Source organism: Trachypithecus francoisi, unplaced genomic scaffold (genome assembly GCF_009764315.1).
Source record: "Trachypithecus francoisi isolate TF-2019V2 unplaced genomic scaffold, Tfra_2.0 Lachesis_group1, whole genome shotgun sequence".
Taxonomy (NCBI): domain Eukaryota; kingdom Metazoa; phylum Chordata; class Mammalia; order Primates; family Cercopithecidae; genus Trachypithecus; species Trachypithecus francoisi.
In genome coordinates, this window is record NW_022681454.1 from 77,356,285 (window position 1) to 77,377,587 (window position 21,303).

A 21,303-nucleotide genomic window follows, 5' to 3' on the forward strand; every position below is an offset into this window, starting at 1 on the left:
TGAATCTGCCCAGGATAATTTCTTTCTTAACATCTTAAAATCATTTCTAGGCTTTGCTTTCAATGAGCTCTGTAAACTTGTAAGCTTGGACTATTTATATAATCTCTCTGGGCCTGAGTCAGACCCCATAACTTCTGTACCTTTCATGTATATAACACTAAAATTTAAGTCTTTAAAATGTTCCTTATCCTCTGAGGGATTTCTTAAATGCTTACCTTTTCTTAAAACCAGAACAAACCCAAATGATTTTAGATTATTCTAGCATAAGAGATGCTGTGCATTTTTTTGTTTTGTTCTGTTTTGTTTTGTTTTGAGACAGTGTCACTCTGTCACCCAGGCTGGAGTGCAGTGGCACGATTTCAGCTCACGGCAACCTCTGTCTTCCAGGTTCAGGTTCAAGCGATTCTTGTACCTCAGCCTCCCGAGTAGCTGGGACCACAGGAGCATGCCACCATGTCTGGCTAATTTTTTTTTTTTTTTTTTTTTTTTTTAGTAGAGATGGGGTTTTGTCGTGTTGGCCAGGCTCCTCTCGAATTCCTGACCTCAGGTGATCTGCTCACCTCAGACTCCCAAAGTGTTGAGATTATAGCTGTGAGTCACTGCACCCAGCAGGTGCTGTGCATTTGAATTACACTCAGAAACTGCATACAAAACAAAAAGCTCTATTCTAAAACATTTTAGCAGAGAAGTCACAGATCTCTTTCTCTGGCTCTCCTGTTTTCACCACACTCACTCCACTCTTCTTTGGTAAATGATTCACATATTTCAGCCACATTTCTCTCTTTATACTTCATCCCTATTTTTTTCAAACCACACACACACACACACACACAAATGCTATTCTTTGGCACTGAACTATTCCGACATGTTTCAGAGGCTGAGTGAATCAACTCCCAAGATGTTCTCTGGCCTACGTTTTACTTCATCACTTCATATCAAGAACCTCCCCAAATCCAGAATCTCAGCCAACTGTCTTCATTGGCTTAATAGGAATAGTTCATCTTTTGAACAAGAACAGTAAAAGACTGATGGTAGCTGGTAATGTGCTTATAGATAAAGATGGCAATAACACACTACAAAGGCTTAAATGCTGAGGTAGCACAATATGAACATCATTAGCCTTCTCAATCCACTATGTATCACTTATTCATAGACTTCAAGAAAGTCTTACCCCATCTAGCACCTGCAGCTCTCTGGACAATTTTTCTGCAAAGGCTTCTGCATTCGAGATTGCATATTCACAGCCTTCCATCATGATTTCAATATCTTGTTCTTCTCTTGCATTTAACTCTTGGTATTCATCTACTACTTCTTCATCACCTCCTGTCACACTCTGATTTTCTCCACTTGGAACAGATTCTTAAAGGGGGTAAAAATTCAAAGTAAAATAGTCAAAAAAGTAGAAAAGACTATAACATAATACATATAGCTAGGTATAGTTATAAACACAGGTCACATTTAGCAGCTGAAAAAGAGGGAAGAATGATTCAAACCATATGAAAAAATCAAACTTTATTTTTATAAATTTCATATGTTAATGAAATAAAGTCTTAAAAAATAAATAAAAAGCATGCAGTGTAATGCACTAACTTATAAGTGTTAAAACAGGCTTTCACCACAATTTCCCAAAATACAATTAAGCTAAAATGTAAAAACAAAACACAAAAACTGGTGGAAACAAACCTAAACATTTTTTCATACCTGATGTGGCTGTTGCTCTAACAAAACAATGACTATGAATTCAGTACACACAAAAACAATTTTCTTTCCTTTTATTCCCAGGTGAAATTTTTCTTTTGTTACTTTTGTTACTTTCATCTTCGGTATGTATATTTTTGCCAAATATTTTTTAATTAAAATGAAAAATGCATCTACAATCCATAATTTATTTTGGTCACTAGAATATTAACTGAATTTTCCATTTCTTTGTTTAAAAAAATTTCACAGGCGTTGATAACATTCCTAAAGATAAGTTACAGAAGCTTTCTCAATAACTCTAATGTAAGAGCAACAACAACATGGCTGTTTGAAATTATAAAAAGTTAAACAGGCTTCAAGCTTTATAACAAAAGACCAAGAGGTCAAATTTGAAATGCTTTCTAGATGTTTCAGTTCATTTTTTTTTGGAGGAAATACACTATCATGTGAACCCTGTATATAAAGCTTGAGGTTAGGAGAGGTAAAATGAAAGAAATCACTTTTAACTCCTAAGATGTTATTTTACCACTCTTAAATAAAGTTGGCAATTTCACAGACTTAATGGGGCATGATTTAAATTACAAACTCTGGATGCTTTTAGTATTCATTATTTTATAGGAAAATGAATATTTACATTCAGCATGACCTGAAATACGTTAATTTGTCCCAGAACAAAAACCAGCTAATTTGAAGTAACACAAGATTTGCTCTTAAGAATGATAATAAATTAGGCAGATTTAGATAACATCCCATAAAAAAAAGAAGACTAAAACTTTTGGTACAGGCAATTACAGATTTCAGTATATAAGTTTCTTAGAGAGATATTACCGAACTCCTTGCACTTTCAATGAGTCCATTTAGTTCACTGCGGAAAAAGTTCCACTGTCACGTGTGACCGCTTATTAGCCACGAGGGGGCAGAGACTGCCCAAATCATTCTGTACAGGTCCTTAAACAAGTAGACTTAAACAAATACTTTACATGATTATAATTAACTGCTTCAGAAGTATTTTCTAATGATACGTCCTTTGAAAGCCAATAATAAACACTATCATTAATTTTATTACTATGTAGATTTTTAAAATAAATTTGTCCCAGTACATAATTTCATAAAATATACAACCAACGGTATACAACAATGGCAACTAATAAAAACATATGGAATAGAAGAAGAAGAGGTGTTACGCACCTTCTGTAACTTTAGGCAGTTCTGGAGAGTAAAAAGGTATGAAAAAAGCAGAGGAAAGTAAGCAAAGAATATTAGCTGGGTAGAAAAGTAAACAGGCTTAAATTTTAAAAATACTATCCATATCTCATTTGAACTTCATGTTAAATTAAAGTTCAAAAGACAGCCAAATCAACTACAAAGTGGAAAGATCTATAAGAAGCTAAATTTGCAGTGTTCATTCTTCTTATTCACTTTCTGATAGTGACTACAAATATATTTATCTTTCTATTTTCTCTTAGTCTTTTAAGAAACAGTACTAACTAATCCTTAGAGGAGAAACCTGGGAAACTAATCATTTCCTGGGGATTATATTTAGGTCAGTTGTGACTCATGCATTTAGTCTAGTTATATTACTGAAGGCCTGAAAGCTTCACCCAGACACTCCCTCACAAAGGATTAGTCACAAAACACGGTAAGAAAAGACAAGATTGAGGCAAGTAAAAAATCACACAAAATAACAATTCAAGCTTGCATTTAAGGATTCAAGTCAAAGATTTTTTTTTTTTAAAAAAAGCTGGTTGCAAGTAAAAGAATGCAAAAGAAGGCCAAATAAAAGCTTCACTCTACTTCAACTGCTGAAAAGTCCTCTTTTACAAACCTTATTCTGCTGAGAGGCCCCATTATTTAACTTACATATTCAATTGTCAACAATAAAAACTACCAAGTTGCCACTGCTAGCATTTATAATCAAAACAGTCTTACTTAACTATTGGGCTCTTAAATGGGGGTGGTGGTAATTTTTTATTTCTTTTCTAACATCACCCAAAACTTAGAGACATTTTTTTTTTTAATAGGAATTAAAGGCTGTGATTTCAAGGCCCATAAAACAAGTTTGTAGACATTAATAAAGCTACTCCCTGAACTCCACTAAACCAAAGCAAGAGTTATTGATGTATAGCAAGTGATTTTGAAAATGAGATCTTTAAGGATCTTCTCAGTATTCTTAAAAATCAATCTCGATTAGGGTTAATGTTTGCAAACATGAACATGTCTATACTCTTGTTTTATGGCCTGAAAAATTAAATATCTTTTTTTTTTTTTATGTTAGACACTTCATTTTCAAAAACAGTACTACTCTTCTCACTGATTTTGGTAATATTTCTTAATGAGACAGATCCAGGTAGGTTATGTATTTTTCTATATGATTGTCCTGAAATATACTGGTTTCAAATCATCTTACACAATAAATAACATCTGGAAATGCATAATATTTGAAGACAGAACAGCAAGCTTGTGAATCACTGAATCACTGACTCATCAGAATGTTCAACCCTGAAATGGAAAAAAAAATAAAACCCATTCAAAGCAAATTAAACCACAATTTAAGGCATGAAAAGTTACCACAAATTTCTTGAAGGTCATTCCGTCAACACACTCAATTACCAAGATGCTGGGGACTAGTGCAGGTGAGATGGCAACCCTGGGGATTCCTACATAAGACCAGCACTACTGGTGCCTGACAGATGTGACTTGTCTCTGCCAGTGCCAAGCATCAAGCCTAAAATCAGCAGCAGGCTCACTAATTACTAAGTGCTATCTTACAATGTTTATATCTTTAGGACAGAAATTTTAAAAGTAGAGAAAATCTCATTGTATATTTTCACTAATTAATGGCAGAGTTTTTGTCTTATAACACAAAATGATGCACAGTAACATTCCTGAAGATATACTAATCAAAAATATTCTAATAAACTTCATGTTTAAGGATTTTATACTGGTAACATAATAATAGCTAATATTTACTGAGCACTTACTATGTACCTGGCACTGTTCTTACTATGTTCATATATTAAGTAATGTAATCCTCATAACAAGCCTATGAGGTAGATACTATTATTATCTCTAGTTCTGAGATAAGGGAAACTGAAACATAGAGAGTAAGTATCAATGCAAAGTCATATAGCTAGTTAGTGGCAAAGCCAGGATTTGAATCCAAGAAGTCTGACTCCAGAGCTATGTTCTTAACCACTACATCTACCCTCTGTACGAAAATACTGCTACAAGGATATTTGTCCCAGAGCTGTTTAAAAGAAGCAAGGATTGGAAAATTAAAAATAAATGATTAGTTAAATAACATGGTATATCCATATAATGGAATACTGTGGTGCTACTGAAAATAACGTTGGGGTAAGTATTCAGTAACATGAAAAATGTTCATGATGCATACATGAAAAAGTACGTTAAAAAATGTAATGTAAATTTCTTTATCTTAAAAACGTGTTTACGCACAGGAAAAAGACTAGACGAATATCTAACAAAGTGCTAATAGTAGTTATCGCTGAAGAATAAGTGGTTTTTATTTATTTATCATAATGTATTAATATTCTACAATAAAGCATAATTTCTGCAATAAGAGAAATTATTTTAAAGTTCTTTTACAATAAGATAATTCAGTATTCTAATTAACTTGAATGATGTCAAATTATATATTCACTTAAAGATATAATTGATTTTACATATACATTTTTATTTAACTTTACCTTCCAAAAGCTGTGAGCTAACATTGACAAAATCAATTTTCTTCCGGAGATATCGCTGATTCAATTTCCAAATGCATGAAATAAATGCATTCTTTTCAGCAGTGCTGCTGGCAACCCATTTATATATTTTTTCGAAGTGTAAATCAAATTCAGGATTTTCCTAAAATAAAAATACACAAAAGATATTATTTTTGATCACATCCTTTTACATTGTTAAAGTAAAATCTACATTAAAAAAAGGAATTTATGCTGTTTTTGGAAAATAAAGGGTATTAAAAATCAGCTAAACAACTGGAAGAGAAAGGTTTGGAGTTACCACCCCATAGAAGCTGGATGAAAAAACAACATACTGTTGTGGTCATTTTCTTCCCATGCCCTTTAGGTCTATGAGCAGAAGTATAGGATGTATTAATGGCTTTGTGGCTTAGGTTCCTCATCAGTAAGATGACAATGGTCTTTAGCTTTGACATGGATCTAATTTTTCTTTTTAAATTGCCTACCAAGTTTTAGTTATAAATTTTCTTTAATAATGTACTACTATTCGAAACTGTAACTGGACATTAACTCCCTAATAAGGACTATATTTTCTAAGCATAAAACTTGAGAAAAATGTAATGTATATCCTGGTGTACTTTCTAAGAACAAGTGAGGTGAAAAGCAGAGATTGCTCCTAATTATTTCCTATTTAGAAAATAAGGAATGATCAAAGATACCTCAAAAGCTAAAAGTGCTGCTGGGTCTTAAAGTTTATTTTTTTGACACAGGGTCTCACTTTGTTGCCAAGGCTACAATGCAGTGGTGCAGTCATGGTTCACTGAAGCCTCGACCTCCTGGGCTCAGGCAAACCTCCCGCCTCAGCCTCCTGAGTAGCTGGGCCCATAGACACATACCAGCATGCCTAATTTTTAAAATTGTTTTGTAGAGACAAGATCTCCCCATGTTACCCAGTTGATCCTCCTGCTTTGGCCTCCCAAAGTGCTGGCATTACAGGCATGAGCCCTGTTCCTGGCTGAAAGTTCTTTCATGTGACAAAGAAGCTCAACCAATCTGAGAGAATTACACTATACTTTCTACAAGTCTCTTAAGCCATGTTACAGCAGGCTAATATTTCTACACACCAGGCTAATATTTCTCCCTTGAATGAATAGAACTAGTTGACTATTATATAAAAAACCAGGTTGGGCTTGGTGGCTCACACCTGTAATCCTAGCACTTTGGGAGGCCGAGGTGGGTAGATTGCTTGAACCCACGAATTTGAGACCAGCCTGGGCAACATGGCAAAGCCCTTCCCTACAAAAAACACAAAAATTAGCCAGGTGTAGTGGCATGTACCTGTAGTCCCAGCTACTTGGGAGGCTGAAGTGGGAGGATGGCTTGAGTCTGGAAGGTGGAGGCTGTAGTGAGCCAAGATTGTGCCACCGCACTCCAGCCTGGGTGGCAGAGCGAGACCCTGTCTCAAAACAAACAAGCAAACAAACAAACAAACTTATGGATGTATACTTCACATCCAAGGAATTAAAAAATAGGCTAAAATATTCTTAATGTTCTACAGGATAAAAGAATAATAATATATTTGATTCATTTAAAGTGTTATTTGGGGGAAATGTAAATACATTAATATAAGGAAAGTTAAATCAGACTTTTACTGTGAAGAATTGGAATATCTTAGGAATCAGGATTTGACCTTTGGTACAACAATCATATTACAGCAGCATGGAACTACTAATTAGTTCAATGTATAGTTTAACAAACAGAATTAAAGCGTCAAAAATTTAAAACCTGCATTTACAATGAAAAGGTAATTGCGTTATTACTTAAAAAAATACAATAGGAATATTGGCAACTAATATGAAACTTGATGGGAAATAATCTCTTCCCTGGGAATATTTCCCATAATACCATAAAAGAAGCTGAGTGCGCTAGTGGCAACACTCACACAAATCAATGTGTGATACTAAATGGCTAATGTTAAGTTATGTATAAAAATTTTATGTTTTATATCCATATATAGTGTACACACACCAAGGTGCGTACATAAAATGCAAAAAAAAAAAAAAAAATCCATTAAGCAAGTTGGCAAGAGGTGTCAGCTGTGAGAATGCATTCAAACAAGCATTCAGCAATGTTACTGAATTATGCAAGTCAACAGGGTTACAAAGTGCAAAACTACTGAAGGGAAAAATGGTTCTTAATAAAGGTGCAGTTTTTAAAAGCCCTTAAGGTGTTTTGTCTTAAACAGAAACCAACCAGAAAAGTTTCCACTCTTGATCCCTTCCCATGGTAATAAAAATTACTTACTAAAGTGTGCTTTTTTTTTTTTTTGTGGAGACGGAGTCTCGCTCTGTCGCCCAGGCTGGAGTGCAGCGGCATGATCTCGGCTCACTGTAACCTCTGCCTCCCAGGTCCAACAATTCTCCTGCCTCAGCCTCCCAAGTAGCTGGGACTACAGGCGCATGCTGCCACGCCCAGCTAATTTTTTGTATTTTAGTAGAGACAGGGTTTCACCGTGTTACCCAGGCTGGTCCTGAACTCCTGAGCTCAGGCAATCCACCAGCCTCAGTCTCCCAAAGTGTAGGGATTACAGGCGTGAGCCACCACGCCTGGACTAAATTGTTTTTTAAACATCCCATTATAATTTTCTTTCCAATCTCCATCTTTCTAAATTTCTGTCAAATCCTGTTTCTACATTTCACATTTTTCTAAGCACTGGGTGGCTCCTTAGGGATAAAACAAAGGGCCAGTAAGCCTAGAATACTTAAAGAAAAGGCATGATTTACATTTGGAAGAAATCTGAATTATACAGATATAGAGGGCTCTCCTCAAATTGTTCTCACTTCATTTTCTGCACCCAACTCAACTACCTGTCATTTTGTCCAGATTTTTGATCCTTGGAGGTCTGTACCAAAGTAAGGGTAAAATCAGAATTTTATTTTACCAGATTGCTTTACACAGCAATTTTTTTGTTTTTTTGTTGTTTTTACTTTATGCCTTTTTAGTAAATGTATGAGATTTGCAGAGCTAAAGAGCGCCTGTAGTTTCACTAGTGTAAGCCTTGCTATTATATTAGTCCCACCGACAGTACAAGTAGTTGTGGTACAAAGTATTCCCTAGTGCTCTGTAGGTGTGTTAGGGCTGCAGAGAAAGATGAAGGGCAGAGTGAAAGACGGTGAGGGGGGAGGAAGCAGCTAATTTAATCAAAGGAGGCCTACTTGATTGCTTTGAAAAAAGGGTATTGCTGTGAAAAGCCTTGAACTGTCAGGAATATAGGTGGTCCTTTAATGTGATTATCACATTATTCAGCTTTCTTGGAGTTTGAGTGTGGTTTATGTATAAAGTGTAAGATTTATATCTTTATAGATCTTATTATTTACATTCCTTAAAATAAGGTATGTAACCCACTATCACTTCTGTTTTTCTGTTGATCCACAAACATCAAAGCCATGGTGGCCTCGAAAGGCCAGTCTGGCTGCCCCAGCTGGTGATTCTATGTTTACTCATGAAGACTAAGGAAGGATTACTTTGGTTATATGATTTTGATTAAAAAAACAAACAAGCAAAAAGATTCATGACACACCACTTTAAAATCCATACTATGTATAGATTTTATACAAATTATACTTAATCTAAACACAGAAATGTATACAGTCAAGGTTATTTTGCTTTAGTTTATGTAGCTTGTGCACAAACATAATTATAGCTTAAAAAAGCAAAAAAATAAGAAAACAAACATATACATTAATTTGTTTTTAGATCATCTTAGAATACGTAATACCATGTTATAAAATGAAAGATGCTTTCTGAACACAGGTCAAAGAACTGAGAAAAACCTACTTTGATAGCATCTTTGGCATCTACCACAGCAAGGTCTCGAAGGGCCCATGCAATCTGCCTTTTGTAGAAATCTCCCTTATCGGATTTCTTGACTTTGACCACCTTAACCTGCACAGGGCGTTCAGTTGTCACTGTTGAGTAAAACACACACTTTTATTAGAAACATTACTCCTTTCACTCATTCTTCATTTTCTCCTTGCAAGTATAGCTTTCAGGTGCCTAGTAGCTGATACTAAAAGAGGTGTAATACTTTGCAACAAGGGCTCTGACTGAGGAAAGCACAGAATCCTAATAGAAGCATCTCAGTCAGACTAGAGGATCAGAGTAGACTCCTTGAGAAATAAAGGAATGATATATTAATAATACATTAATTCAGACCAGCTTTAAAGAAAAGTATGAGGTAAAAATCTAAAGAATGATTGACATATGTAGTCTGCGAGGCTTGAAAGAGCAAAACAGCATTTCAAAGAGCAACAATATATTTATATATAAAGGTCTTACTATGTTGCCCAGGCTGGCCTTAAACTCCTGGGCTCTGGCCATCTGCCCACCTCAGCTTCCCTAAGTGCTGGAATTACAGGAATGAGCCACTACTCCTGGCCTAAGAATTTCTTTATAGCAATGCAAGAATGGCCTAATACAGATACATTATGATTGAGTGAGGTCATTCTAAAAAGTCAATTTATCATTTGAAAAACCAAGTACAATTATACACTACACTAACAAGGGAGAAAATTTTATGATACCATCAATGATATAAAAAGCAGTTGATAAAATTCAACACCCATTCATGATTTTTTAAAAAAATTGAAAGAAATCAGGAATAGAAGGGAACTTACTTAACACTGTAAAGATAGCTATAAAAACCCTATACCAAATATCATGCTTAAAAATGAAGTCATTCCCTTTGAGATGGAGCCTGGATGGATAGTCCCAACTAGGAAACTAAACCAACAAAAATAAATAAAAGATATAAAAACTATAAAGGAAGGAAGAAAAATATCACTACCTTCAAAGATTCTACAAATAATTAGAATTAATAAGAAAGTTTGGCAAGATTGATAGATATCCATATAAAACACCAACAATTCATTGTAAAATTCTAAGAATATATGATTTTAAAATGTATTAATGTTAAAAAGAGCTTTCATGACTATCAAATAAAATCTAAGAATAAATCAATACCCAGGAATAAATCCAACAATATACATGCCAAGCCTTTAGAGAAAATGATGAAACTCATAAAAGTTATAAAACACCTAAACAGAGAACTGTACCACGTTCATCGACACAAAAGATTCAATACAATAAAAATGTAAGTTCTCTCCAAATTGAACTATAGGTTCAAAACAATTCCAATCAAAATCCCAACAAAGTCTGAAACTTGACAAGTTGTTTCTAAAATTTAGGTGGAATAAAGAACAAAAACAAAATAAAAATAAGATATAAGATGATAACCAGAAATGCTCACACACACCACGACAGATGTCGACACAGGTGAACTAAGACTAAAATGTAAAAGGCAAAATTATAAAACTTTTAGAATTTAGGAAAATATTTTTATGACTGTACAAAAGATATCCGGGAAGGATCTTTAAGACACCAAAAGGGAAAGCCATAAAGGATTAATTAATTTCATTTAGTTTAAATTATAAATTTCATTAAAAGACATCATAAAAAGTGAAAAGACAAGCCACTACCTGGGATGCATACAACCAACAAAAGACTGATACCCAGATTATAGAAAGAACTTGTACAAATCAGTAAAAGGACAAGCAACACAATAGAAAAGTGAGTAAAAGGCTTAAACAGGTAAATTTCATAGACAAGAGAATGAAATGACTAAGAAATTCATGAAAAGATGCTCAATCTCATCATTATAGGGAAATACAATTTAAAACCACAATGAGATACTATTTCACTGCCACCAGATTGGCAACAATTAACAGCCTGTCAAAGCCAAGTGGGAATTTGTTGACCCAACAGTTTGTCCAATTATAGAGACTATTGGGATATTCAAAACAAAAGGAAATATCTCCTAAATAACAAAAGGATACAAAACAAGTACTCTTTCTTACTAAATACCCACCTGTGGCACATAAAAAACAGTTCTTTTTCTTTTTTCCTGCTTTGCAGACATTCACAATGCTCAGCAGGCGTTCATCATTTGGTGTAAAAATGTCTCTTTGTAACGCATGCTTGATCGCTGTCATCTTTTCTCAGCTGAAAAATCTGAAGTATAGATATTAAACTCACTCCAACATCATTCCACCTTATACTTCTGAATTTATGATTTGAAAATGATTTTTGGTTAACAAGCCTAGGAAAAATGATTTAATATATGAATACACCTATATCACAAAAATATAAAGCTGGAAGTTTGGAAATAAAATGAGAGAACCAGTGTTATCAAACTCTAAAATGTTTGGAAATGCTCACCGAGTGTACACACACACACGCACACACACACACACACACACACACACAAGATTTAAGAAAAAATCTTCAAATCCCTGCTCAATCTTTAAACACAGTTTTCTGCGTAAAGAACCCTCACAACTCAACAATAAAAAGCCAAATAACCCAATTAAAAATTGAATGAAATACCCGAATAGACATTTTTCCAAAGATATACAAATGGACAATAAGCACATGAAAACATGCTTAACATCACTGGCCACTAGGAAATGCAAATCAAAACCACAATGAGGTGTCAACCACTTTATACTCACAAGGGTGGTTAAAATAAAAATCATAGAAAATAACAAGTGTTGGTGAAGATGAGAGGAAACAGAACTCTCGTACATTGCTGGCGGGATTGTAAAATGGTGCAGCCACTTTGGAAAACAACTTAGTGGCTCCTCATAAAGTTAAACATGGGCTACCCTACAATCCAACAATTCCACTCCCAGGAGAACTGAAAACATGAGTCCACACAAAAATCTGTACATGAATATTCATGGTAGCACTATTTGCAATAGCCAAAAAATGGAAATAACAGAAATGTCCATCAAATGATATATAAGTAAAATGTGGAATAGCCACACAATGGATTATTATTCGGCTACAAAAAAAAAAAGGAAATGAAGTAATGAAACATGCTACAGTATTGATGAATCTTGGTAAGATTATGCTAAGCGAAAGAAGCCAGACACAAAAGACCACGTATTGTATGATTCCATTGATATGAAATATCCAGAATAGGAAAATCCATAGATACAGAAATACAAGTGGTTTTCTGGAGCTGGAGGGGAAGGTGGAAAGGAGGATTGACTGCTAATGGGTATGGAGTTTCTTTTTTGGCGTGATGACAATGCTTTTCCACTAGATAGTAATGATGGTTGTACAACCTTGTGAATATGCCAAAAATCGCTACATTATATAATTGAAAAGGGTGAATTTTATCATATGTAATCTCAATAAAACTGTTATAAAAATAGGTTTCCACTTATCTCCTTTTTCTTATCTAACTCAGCATCTTTTCAAACATCAACTTAAGTTAAAATAATTTTTAATCTCTATTTTATTTTTCATATACATATTTGTGTGGATATATATTACTATTTTTTCAATGCAAATGTGTAGTATTTCATACATGTGAGCTTGCCTAGGACACTAACTTCTAAAACACTATTTCTTTCTATTGGAAAATGAAGAAATTATGATTTTTAAATAAATGATTTACAATGCATTTTTACAGCACAATGACTACTTTGTAAACCAGGTCTTTCCAATATTTTCCTCAATCTGTAAAACTTCTATCTCTGCTCCAATTTCAAAAATTGCTTTTCTCATAAAATTCACATCTTCCCACTTCCACTTCATCTCAGCCTCTAGTCTTCTGACACTGCCCTCCTTTCTGTTCTCTTAATCTGGCCTCTCCAAGTTTACTTCTTTTCCAACCTAGCCTGGAGACAGTGCTCATTTCCCTATACCTAAACTATCCCCTACAATTATTTCACCCTGTTTGTAGACCAGTTGATCTTGTTTTTATCAATCTCCATAAACTGTATTCTTTTCTTCACTTCTCTTGGACTACCAGATGCCGCTTTCAAAAGCCACATATCCGTGCTCACTGCATGCATTACAAATATCTACAATCAGTGAAAGCTAGACTTTCAATGCTGCTCAGCAATTAATCCCTCATTTGATGATTCCTTTTCCCATTCCCCATGACTTTTGTTGCAAATCCTTATTACTCTCCTTCAGTTCCCAGCTCTAGAGGTTGGCCTCCTTCCTCTCTGCAAATGACTTAACAACCTACCTTGCAGAGAATATAAAAGCCATGAAATGCAATTTTCCCCAATTGCTCGCTTCTCCATCTCTCCACACCTTCACTCAACCTATTCTCCTTTTTGCCTATTATAGAGTGTCCATGCTGCTAATCCCTTAATATGTTGTAGGGCCCAGACACTACGTTATATTTCTTCCTAAACCCAAGCCACATTGGCACTGGCCAGTTTACTTTTCTATCTCTGGGCTTTTGTTCAAGCAATTTTCTTTTCCTAGAATTCTCTTCTCCCTAGGAAATTACAATTCATCTCTCAAGATTGTGCTAAAATGTCATCTCTTCTGTAAAGCAGCCCCCTCCCTGCCACCACCCCGTGCAAAGAGTAATTTCCACCTCTCTAATATTTCCCCTCTACTCTGATAATACGGCATTTATGAACTGTATTTTCTAGCTAGCTGTATTTTATCTCCTATTAAAAGTAGGACCATGTCTAAATCATCTTTGTACTTCTAGAACTTGGCAAACTAGGCATTTAATAAATGCCTAAATTAACTAACATGACAGTATAGCTCCTCCAAGATTCCCCTTTTCTAATTTTCATATCTATAAGCAAATGTCCAGGTTCAAAATCCACCATATTTGCTTCCCTATTCCCTTGTCAACATGAAATCTGCTACCACATTCTGCGATTTCCCCCATCCACATGTAATTTATTCCTTTCTTTTCCCACTGCAAATATACTAACCCAGGTTCATATCAACTTTACTTAACCCTACAAAATCTGGTTATCTCTTCGCAAGGTCCCACAACCCTGAGCAACAAAATAATTTTAAAAGACAGTTTGTATCACATCACACTTACTCAACGTTTTCCTAATGGTCTCAAAAACATTGCACTCCAAGCACTCTTGTTCATTTTGGACGTCAAATCTGTACTTTGGTACTTCCCATGTAAGCAATATCATCTCCGCCCTATCCAAACCCTAATTACACTTCATGATTTACATGAAGTTGATTCAATGAAGATCTTAATCCAAAGTGGTCTCTCTTCTAAATTTCTACAGCTCTTACAGCATTAGCTAAACAAATCAAGCATTTGCCGTCTAATGGGCTCATTAAATCATAAGCTTCTATATCTCAAGAATTCTCTTAAAGAGAAAGAAGGGAGGGATGTTCATTATAGTTTTGTGTTTAGTGGATACTTAAATATCTCTTAAGGTAATTAGAACTGAATAGTAAAAACTGGTCAAATGAATAATAGGGACCAACGTTTACCACATACTCCCTCTCTGGCTACAAGCAACAACTGAGTGTACAGTAAGTGGCAAAACAAGACAGGATTGGGTATACATCGTAAAGGAGTTAGGCATAATGAAAAGCAGTATGTGACTCTTCACTCATTCAGCAAATACTGATGCTTATTAGGTGCCAGACGCTATTCTAGCTTATAGCAGTCAACATGACAGATATGTTTATGAAGACCTGAAGCCGCGTGCTTCTATGGCATTTACACCCTGAGAGTCGAGTGATTAACTCTTCAGTCTTTACGGTACTTTTCTGAAAGTCAGTAAATAAATCCCTAGAGGTCCTCTAAAATTATTTTCCAGGTCTGAGAACCCATGTCTGACCACGTTCCAAAGGCAGCCAGCCACTGCTTCCTCTGTACTGGTTAAATTTCCTTAAGCTCAGTTGGACCACTACACTGTGTGACAAATAGCTGGTCAGTGTGAGTGCCCGTGTGCGATGGGCCCTGTATGCTGCTGAGACATATTAGTGCATGAAGCATTGTCATCCAGAAGATAAAACTGTGCAGGGACATAGAGAAATACACTTAAGAGATTTGGCGGGGGTTGGGGGGCCGGGATGTGAACTTGGAGAAGGAGGAAGGCATTGTCACGCTCTCCTCTCCTGGTTCACGCCAAAGAGCTTACGATCAGGGTCATTTTGCACAAATAAAATCTGGTTCTGATGGGCGGAACCGTAATGGGGAGCGTGAGGACTGCCCTCCCAGCTCCGCATTCTCCTAGACCCGAGAACGAGGGGTTGGAGAATGATCTGACCAGCCTTTGCGTCTTACCAGGACAAACGGGGAAAGGAAGGTCAGAGGGAGCGGTGCCCGACCCCAGGCGTGGAGACAGCAGTCGGACTGAGGAGCCGCCTTAGACCCTGGTGCCTGTCAGCTCTTCTGTCCACCCCCGCCGGGACTACCGGGCAGCCGCGGCCGAAGGCTTACCGCAAGGACTGGGCCCGGCTGTGCCGAGGCGGGTCTTTCAAAACGGAGACCGGATGGGGTCACTTGGATGCGCCCCTCAATAAAGCGTTGAACAGGAAGCGGCGGTTCCCCCCAACACTTCCTATATCCGGGCACGTGATAAACTCCGCGGCGGAAGTTGACCCCGTAGAGAAGGAAGAAGAAGCTATAAGGGAAAAAGGGCGTGGCCAATAGACACGGGGGGCGGGGCCCAACCGACGGGCGTGACCGGGCGGAGCTAGGCCTCACTGGAGGGGCGAGTCAGGGAAGGGAAGGGGCGGGGCCTTTGTGACACAGAAGCTGATTTGCGAGTTGGGGATTAGATGCTGCGTGGTATTTACTTTCTCCAAAATAGTTATTTATTCAGATGTTTGCAGCAATTCATTTAAGAAGAAATTCGATTAAATGTTTTCTTTTTTCATATGTAAAGCTCTATTAACTCTAGCTACTTAAACTTTGGAGAGCTTAAATGAGTTAAATCAGAATCTCTGCAGGTGGGACCCAGACATCAGTACTTTTAATATCTTCCCAGATGATTCTCATATGCAGCTAATGTCAAGAACCATTGTCCTCATGACCTTGATACTCAAAAGTGTGGTCCGTGGATCAGCTGCTTGGGCGTCATCTGGGGGCTTTTTAGGAAATGCAGTCTCTCTGGCTCACTTCAGATCTACTGAATCTGCATCTTAGCAAGATGATGCTTATGCATGTTTAAGTTTGGCCATGCCAAACATCAATAAATGATGCTAATGTTGCTTTTTGCGAGGTAGGTGTTTTATTTATTCCATAATCCTGGCACCTTTTTTTAATGCTAGGCACTTTGATTGGAGCTACAGAGGTGATTCAGACATGAATCTTACCCTAAAGAAGTTCACAGTGTGGTAGGACTAGACAAGGTGTAAATACAAATATATATAAAGTAGGACACAAAATAAGTGACCAAAGAAAGGCACAGATCGGCCGGGCGCGGTGGCTCAAGCCTGTAATCCCAGCACTTTGGGAGGCCGAGACGGGCGGATCACGAGGTCAGGAGATCGAGACCATCCTGGCTAACACGGTGAAACCCCGTCTCTACTAAAAAATATAAAAAATTAGCCGGGCGAGGTGGCGGGCGCCTGTAGTCCCAGCTACTCGGGAGGCTGAGGCAGGAGAATGGCGTGAACCTGGGAGGCGGAGCTTGCAGTGAGCTGAGATCCAGCCACAGCACTCTAGCCTGGGCGACAGAGCGAGACTCCGTCTCAAAAAAAAAAAAAAAAAAAGAGAAAGGCACAGATCAAATTAGTGTGCTAGAAATTTAAAGGAGCAAACAGTAGTTAGAATACTTTTCACTTTCATCAAATGACTTCCCTTCTATGAGCAGGATCTGGTTATAAAGACCCTTTCCTGCTTGGCACCAGAATGCTTACTGTGGACACTCTTTCTATGACAATTGCGTGTGTTTTTTGGTCCTCTTATCTTTCTTTTATTCACCTGTATGTTTATAGCCTTTCAGAAGCCTAGATCTCTTTCTTAAACCTCAAGATTTGTGTATATACTGCCCATCGCCTGACATTTCCACTTGGATGTCTTATAGACACCTCAAACTTGTGTGTCCAAAAATTAAATTATCCTCTCTCCTCTTGGATTCCCTGCAAAGTGACACTTATGTGCAATAGTTTATTTGGAAATTTGATCCCAGGGAGCAAAGTGAGGGAAGAGGAAGAAGACAAAACAAAGAAGAGGGAGATGCAGTATAAGAATGTGTTACTGAATTGGTCATCACCGTATTTGAATGTTTTCTCAGTCCCTTAGGACCTTCTAAGAAGCTTTATGAAATGAGTCTCGGAACTGTTCATTAAAGGAAAGAATGGAGGAAGCATTTTTATGTCGGCTCCTGTCCTCTTTGATCGAAGGTTAATGCCCTTGGGCGTTAACTACTCCACACTTCCAAATCGCACAGTTATGAATGCCAAGCTGACTCCCACATCAGAGACATGCTGGGGCAGGAAGTGAGAGGAGAGGTGCTGTTATTTCGCATTTGTTCAAAGCTCATCAAACCTGCTCCGAGCAGGTTGCTGCAGCAGTGGTTAGAATAATAGGCTGAAGGGATTTGAAGTCGTGGCCTAAGTTGCACAGAAGGACGTAGAAGGTGTCCATACCTTGCAGCGCTCTGATCTGCTTGTGCCCTCTGTTATGTTCAGTCCTTCACAGAGGTCTCTTCAAGGTGATGGCCAGCCACAATCTCAGCAAAGCCTTAATATAAGAGAGTTAATAGAATAAGCTTCAGTTTTTACTGCTGCACCGATATCAGGACCATACTTATATTAACTCCCTCTTCCACTACCCATTCTAATTTTCCCTCACCATTGGCCAGCACATCAGCTGGTCTAGGTTGTTTCTCCAGTGAGATGACCCCCACTTCAGCCTTTATTTTCCTTTCTCTGGTTAAGCCATGATTGCTGTAATTGCCCGTTCAAATTATCCCTGGGTACAGAAACACCAAATAAGCCCCAGCGAATTCTTTGGATTCCAAATTCCTCCCTAGTGCTATTGTGGAGCAACAATCCCATGTCCTTTTGCTAATAACAGTTGATAACTCCCACAAGCATAGTAATTCCTTTCTTTGTCAGCTTGTCCACTTCCACAAGAAGCACAAAGTAACCAAGTAAAAGTTTTAAGTGCAATGAATTCCATAGTGTTTATCCTGGTGGCAGCATTCCCCACTCAACTCCTGAAGAACCAATTATTGCAATCCAGCAAATTCTAATTTTTTTTTTTTTTTTTGAGACAGAGTCTCGCTCTGACACCCAGGCTGGAGTACACTTACATGATCTCAGCTCACTGCAACCTCCTACCTCCTGGGTTTAAGCAATTCTCATGCCTCAGTCTCCCAAGTAGCTAGAATTACAGGTATGTGCCACCACACCCGGCTAACTTTTGTATTTTTTTAGTAGAGACGTGGTTTCATCATGTTGGCCAGGTTGGTCTTGAACTCCTGACATCAGGTGATTCGCCCACATCTTTGGCCTCTCAAAGTGCTGGGATTACAGATGTGAGCCACCTTGCCCAGCCCAAATCCTAAATTTGAGAGGCAAGAAACACAAATTCTGTAAGTGGGTCACTGGGAATGATAATAAGAAGGACCAATCCTTCTCCCATTCCTAGTTTCTGGAGCCATGTCTTTAGCTGTTAGGTGCACACTTTATTAGTCAATTCAGTGCATTTACCACCTCCTGTAGGACAACACCCCAATCCCAAGAAGACATATTAGCTGAGCCTGTAACAGGCCATTCCACCATTTCGTAAAGCTAGCTGAGTCTGAGTGATGAGGGATATGGCAAGATACGTGAATATCCATGGATTCTATGGTATATTCAATGTGTACATTGTTACTTTTGGGGAACTATAAAGTGGATTCCTTTGCTGAGGTAATGTTGATGAAGAATGAAGTAGCTCTGGTGATTATAGATGTTGGCAGAATCACTGTAGGCAAGAAAGGAAAATCTAGAAGTCTGTAAATATTTTTGCTTCAGGCCACTTATCCTTCTATATAAAGTGAACAACAAAGTGTGCTGCTCTAAGCTTTGCCAACTGGAAAAGTATTCCTACAGGCTACCATTCCTTTTTTTTTTTTTTTTTTTTGTGATGGCATCTTGCTCTGTCGCCCAGGCTGGAGTGCAGTGGCACCATCTCAGCTCACTGCAAGCTTCGCCTCCTGGGTTCACACCATTCTCCTGCCTCAGCCTCCTGCGTAGCTGGGACTACAGGCACCCACCATCACACCCAGCTAATTTTTTGTATTTTTAGTAGAGTCAGGGTTTCACCATGTTAGCCAGGATGGTCTTGATCTCCTGACCTCATGATCCACCCACCTTGGCCTCCCAAAGTGCTGGGATTACAGGCTTGAGCCACTGCACCTAGCCACAGGCTACCATTTTTAGAGCCATTCCTGAGTAGGTCTAAAGTGTAGCAGTTCACTTTTACCTACCCACCAAGATAATGTGCCAACCCGTCTGTGAACCAGGCTCAAATGTTTAATTCTGTGTGAGGTTTTCATAAAGAACTCCCGAGAGGCCATAGGAGTGATTTGAGGAAGAGATGTCAATGCTATAAAAGTACGTGCCAGGGGATTCTGAGTCACACATTCATGTAATTTACTTGTGTCTTCTGGACCTACTTAGACTAGAACCTATATGATTTCCATACTTCAGTAGACTGTTTCTGTACTTACGATTTGGTTTGACTGTTAATATCCAGCCCTAGTTTTCTCAATGGAGAACAGTTCTCTGCCTTGGAAGGCATGGTCCTGTAGACCACTAGGGAACTGTGCTGCAATGCTCTCGCTGGAGCTTTCCAGGGATTTCATAAAGTACTCTTATTCATAACAGGTCCTTCTAGCACCATCAGATCTGCTGCAACAAATGGCCTGAACATTAGGACAACTTTGCATCTCAACCCTTCTGGGCAACATATCCAAGTGGTGGGTATTTTCCTTTCACAGTTAAGTTTATTCTAATATTTTTACTCCTGGGAAACTGTCTAGTGGTGATTCTTCACTCACACATAATAAATCCATTCTAACATTCCGGATTCTTTGAGTCTTCTGAATTCCTTCTCAATACTCATTCAAGATTGTTCTAGCATCTCAACCTCATTTAGCACAGGCCATCATTATGCCCAATATTTAAGGAGACCCCAAAGTTGTCTACTAGGACTAAAACACTAAATCCACAATCATAGGTGCATGGCGCCACATCTAAAATGTCCCCTGTCCAGCCTTACAATCTGATTCTTGTGCTCTAACACTCTAAATATTCATTCTCACTCATGTCCCCCTAGTTCCTATTAATATATGCTAGCCCATTTTGAAGTTCCTTTTGAGTTCATCTAATTCAGCAAATTTCAAATGGGGATGATTTTTTACCCCCAGGGGGTGTTTGGCAATGTATGGAAACATTTTTGGTTGTCATTACTGAGAGAGTTCTACTATCATCTAGTGGGTAGATGCCAGAGATGCTTCAAAACAATCTATAATACATAAGACATCCCTCCACCACAAAGAGTTATTTGGCCCAAATGTCTCTAGTACCAAGGTTTGGAAACCTTTTCTAGCTCTTCCTGATCAGAGATTGCAATTCCCCACATAGGTTGTGGTGAAATCTGACACCAGTTATAGGCTTGAGACAATGTGTGTATGTGGCAAGGGGGTGGTAAAAGGGGTATTGTGGAAAATGAGGCCATATTGCAGCATTTCCAGAGAAGGCAGGCTGTTTTTGTTTTGTTTTGTTTTGTTTTTGTTGTTGTTGTTGTTTTGTTTTGTTTTTTCTAAGAAGACGACTTGGTATAGCAGAAAAAAGAAAATCTGGGAATTTAAGATTAAAGGCCCACACAAATGCCCCCATTCCAGATCTCAAAGGTCTATTATTTTTCTATTAGGGACCTGATTTAGCATGAATGATGTTTACAGGCTGTGCATTTGCAGCTATGGTTGGAATGGAGTATAAGCATAACCCTTATGATTAGATCCTGGGGATGATTTTGAGTACAATCTACTCAGTGGCTACATTGCCTTCAAGGCTTTCATAGTGTTTCCTGATTAGATAGTTG

At 37.7% G+C, this 21,303-nt stretch overlaps 1 protein-coding gene across 12 annotated transcripts in view; it reads right to left on the reverse strand.

The window, feature by feature from the left end:
- Nucleotides 1-15,872, reverse strand: part of EXOC1 (exocyst complex component 1) — a 53,085-nt gene extending 37,213 nt beyond the window's left edge. For 4 of the 12 annotated variants that reach the window (XM_033214618.1, XM_033214628.1, XM_033214625.1 and 1 more), the window contains exons 1-6: nucleotides 15,544-15,872; nucleotides 11,326-11,459; nucleotides 9,237-9,367; nucleotides 5,406-5,565; nucleotides 2,887-2,907; nucleotides 1,172-1,359 (exon numbers count right to left, since the gene is read on the reverse strand). In XM_033214618.1, coding sequence (XP_033070509.1) covers nucleotides 1,172-1,359; nucleotides 2,887-2,907; nucleotides 5,406-5,565; nucleotides 9,237-9,367; nucleotides 11,326-11,449 — 624 coding nt within the window. In that variant the 5' untranslated portion in view covers nucleotides 11,450-11,459; nucleotides 15,544-15,872. Of the gene's footprint in view, nucleotides 1-1,171; nucleotides 1,360-2,886; nucleotides 2,908-5,405; nucleotides 5,566-9,236; nucleotides 9,368-11,325; nucleotides 11,469-15,543 lie in introns of all 12 variants that reach the window. The other 8 variants (XM_033214630.1, XM_033214627.1, XM_033214623.1 and 5 more) reach the window with 5 other exon arrangements.
- Nucleotides 15,873-21,303: the final 5,431 nt, after the last annotated feature.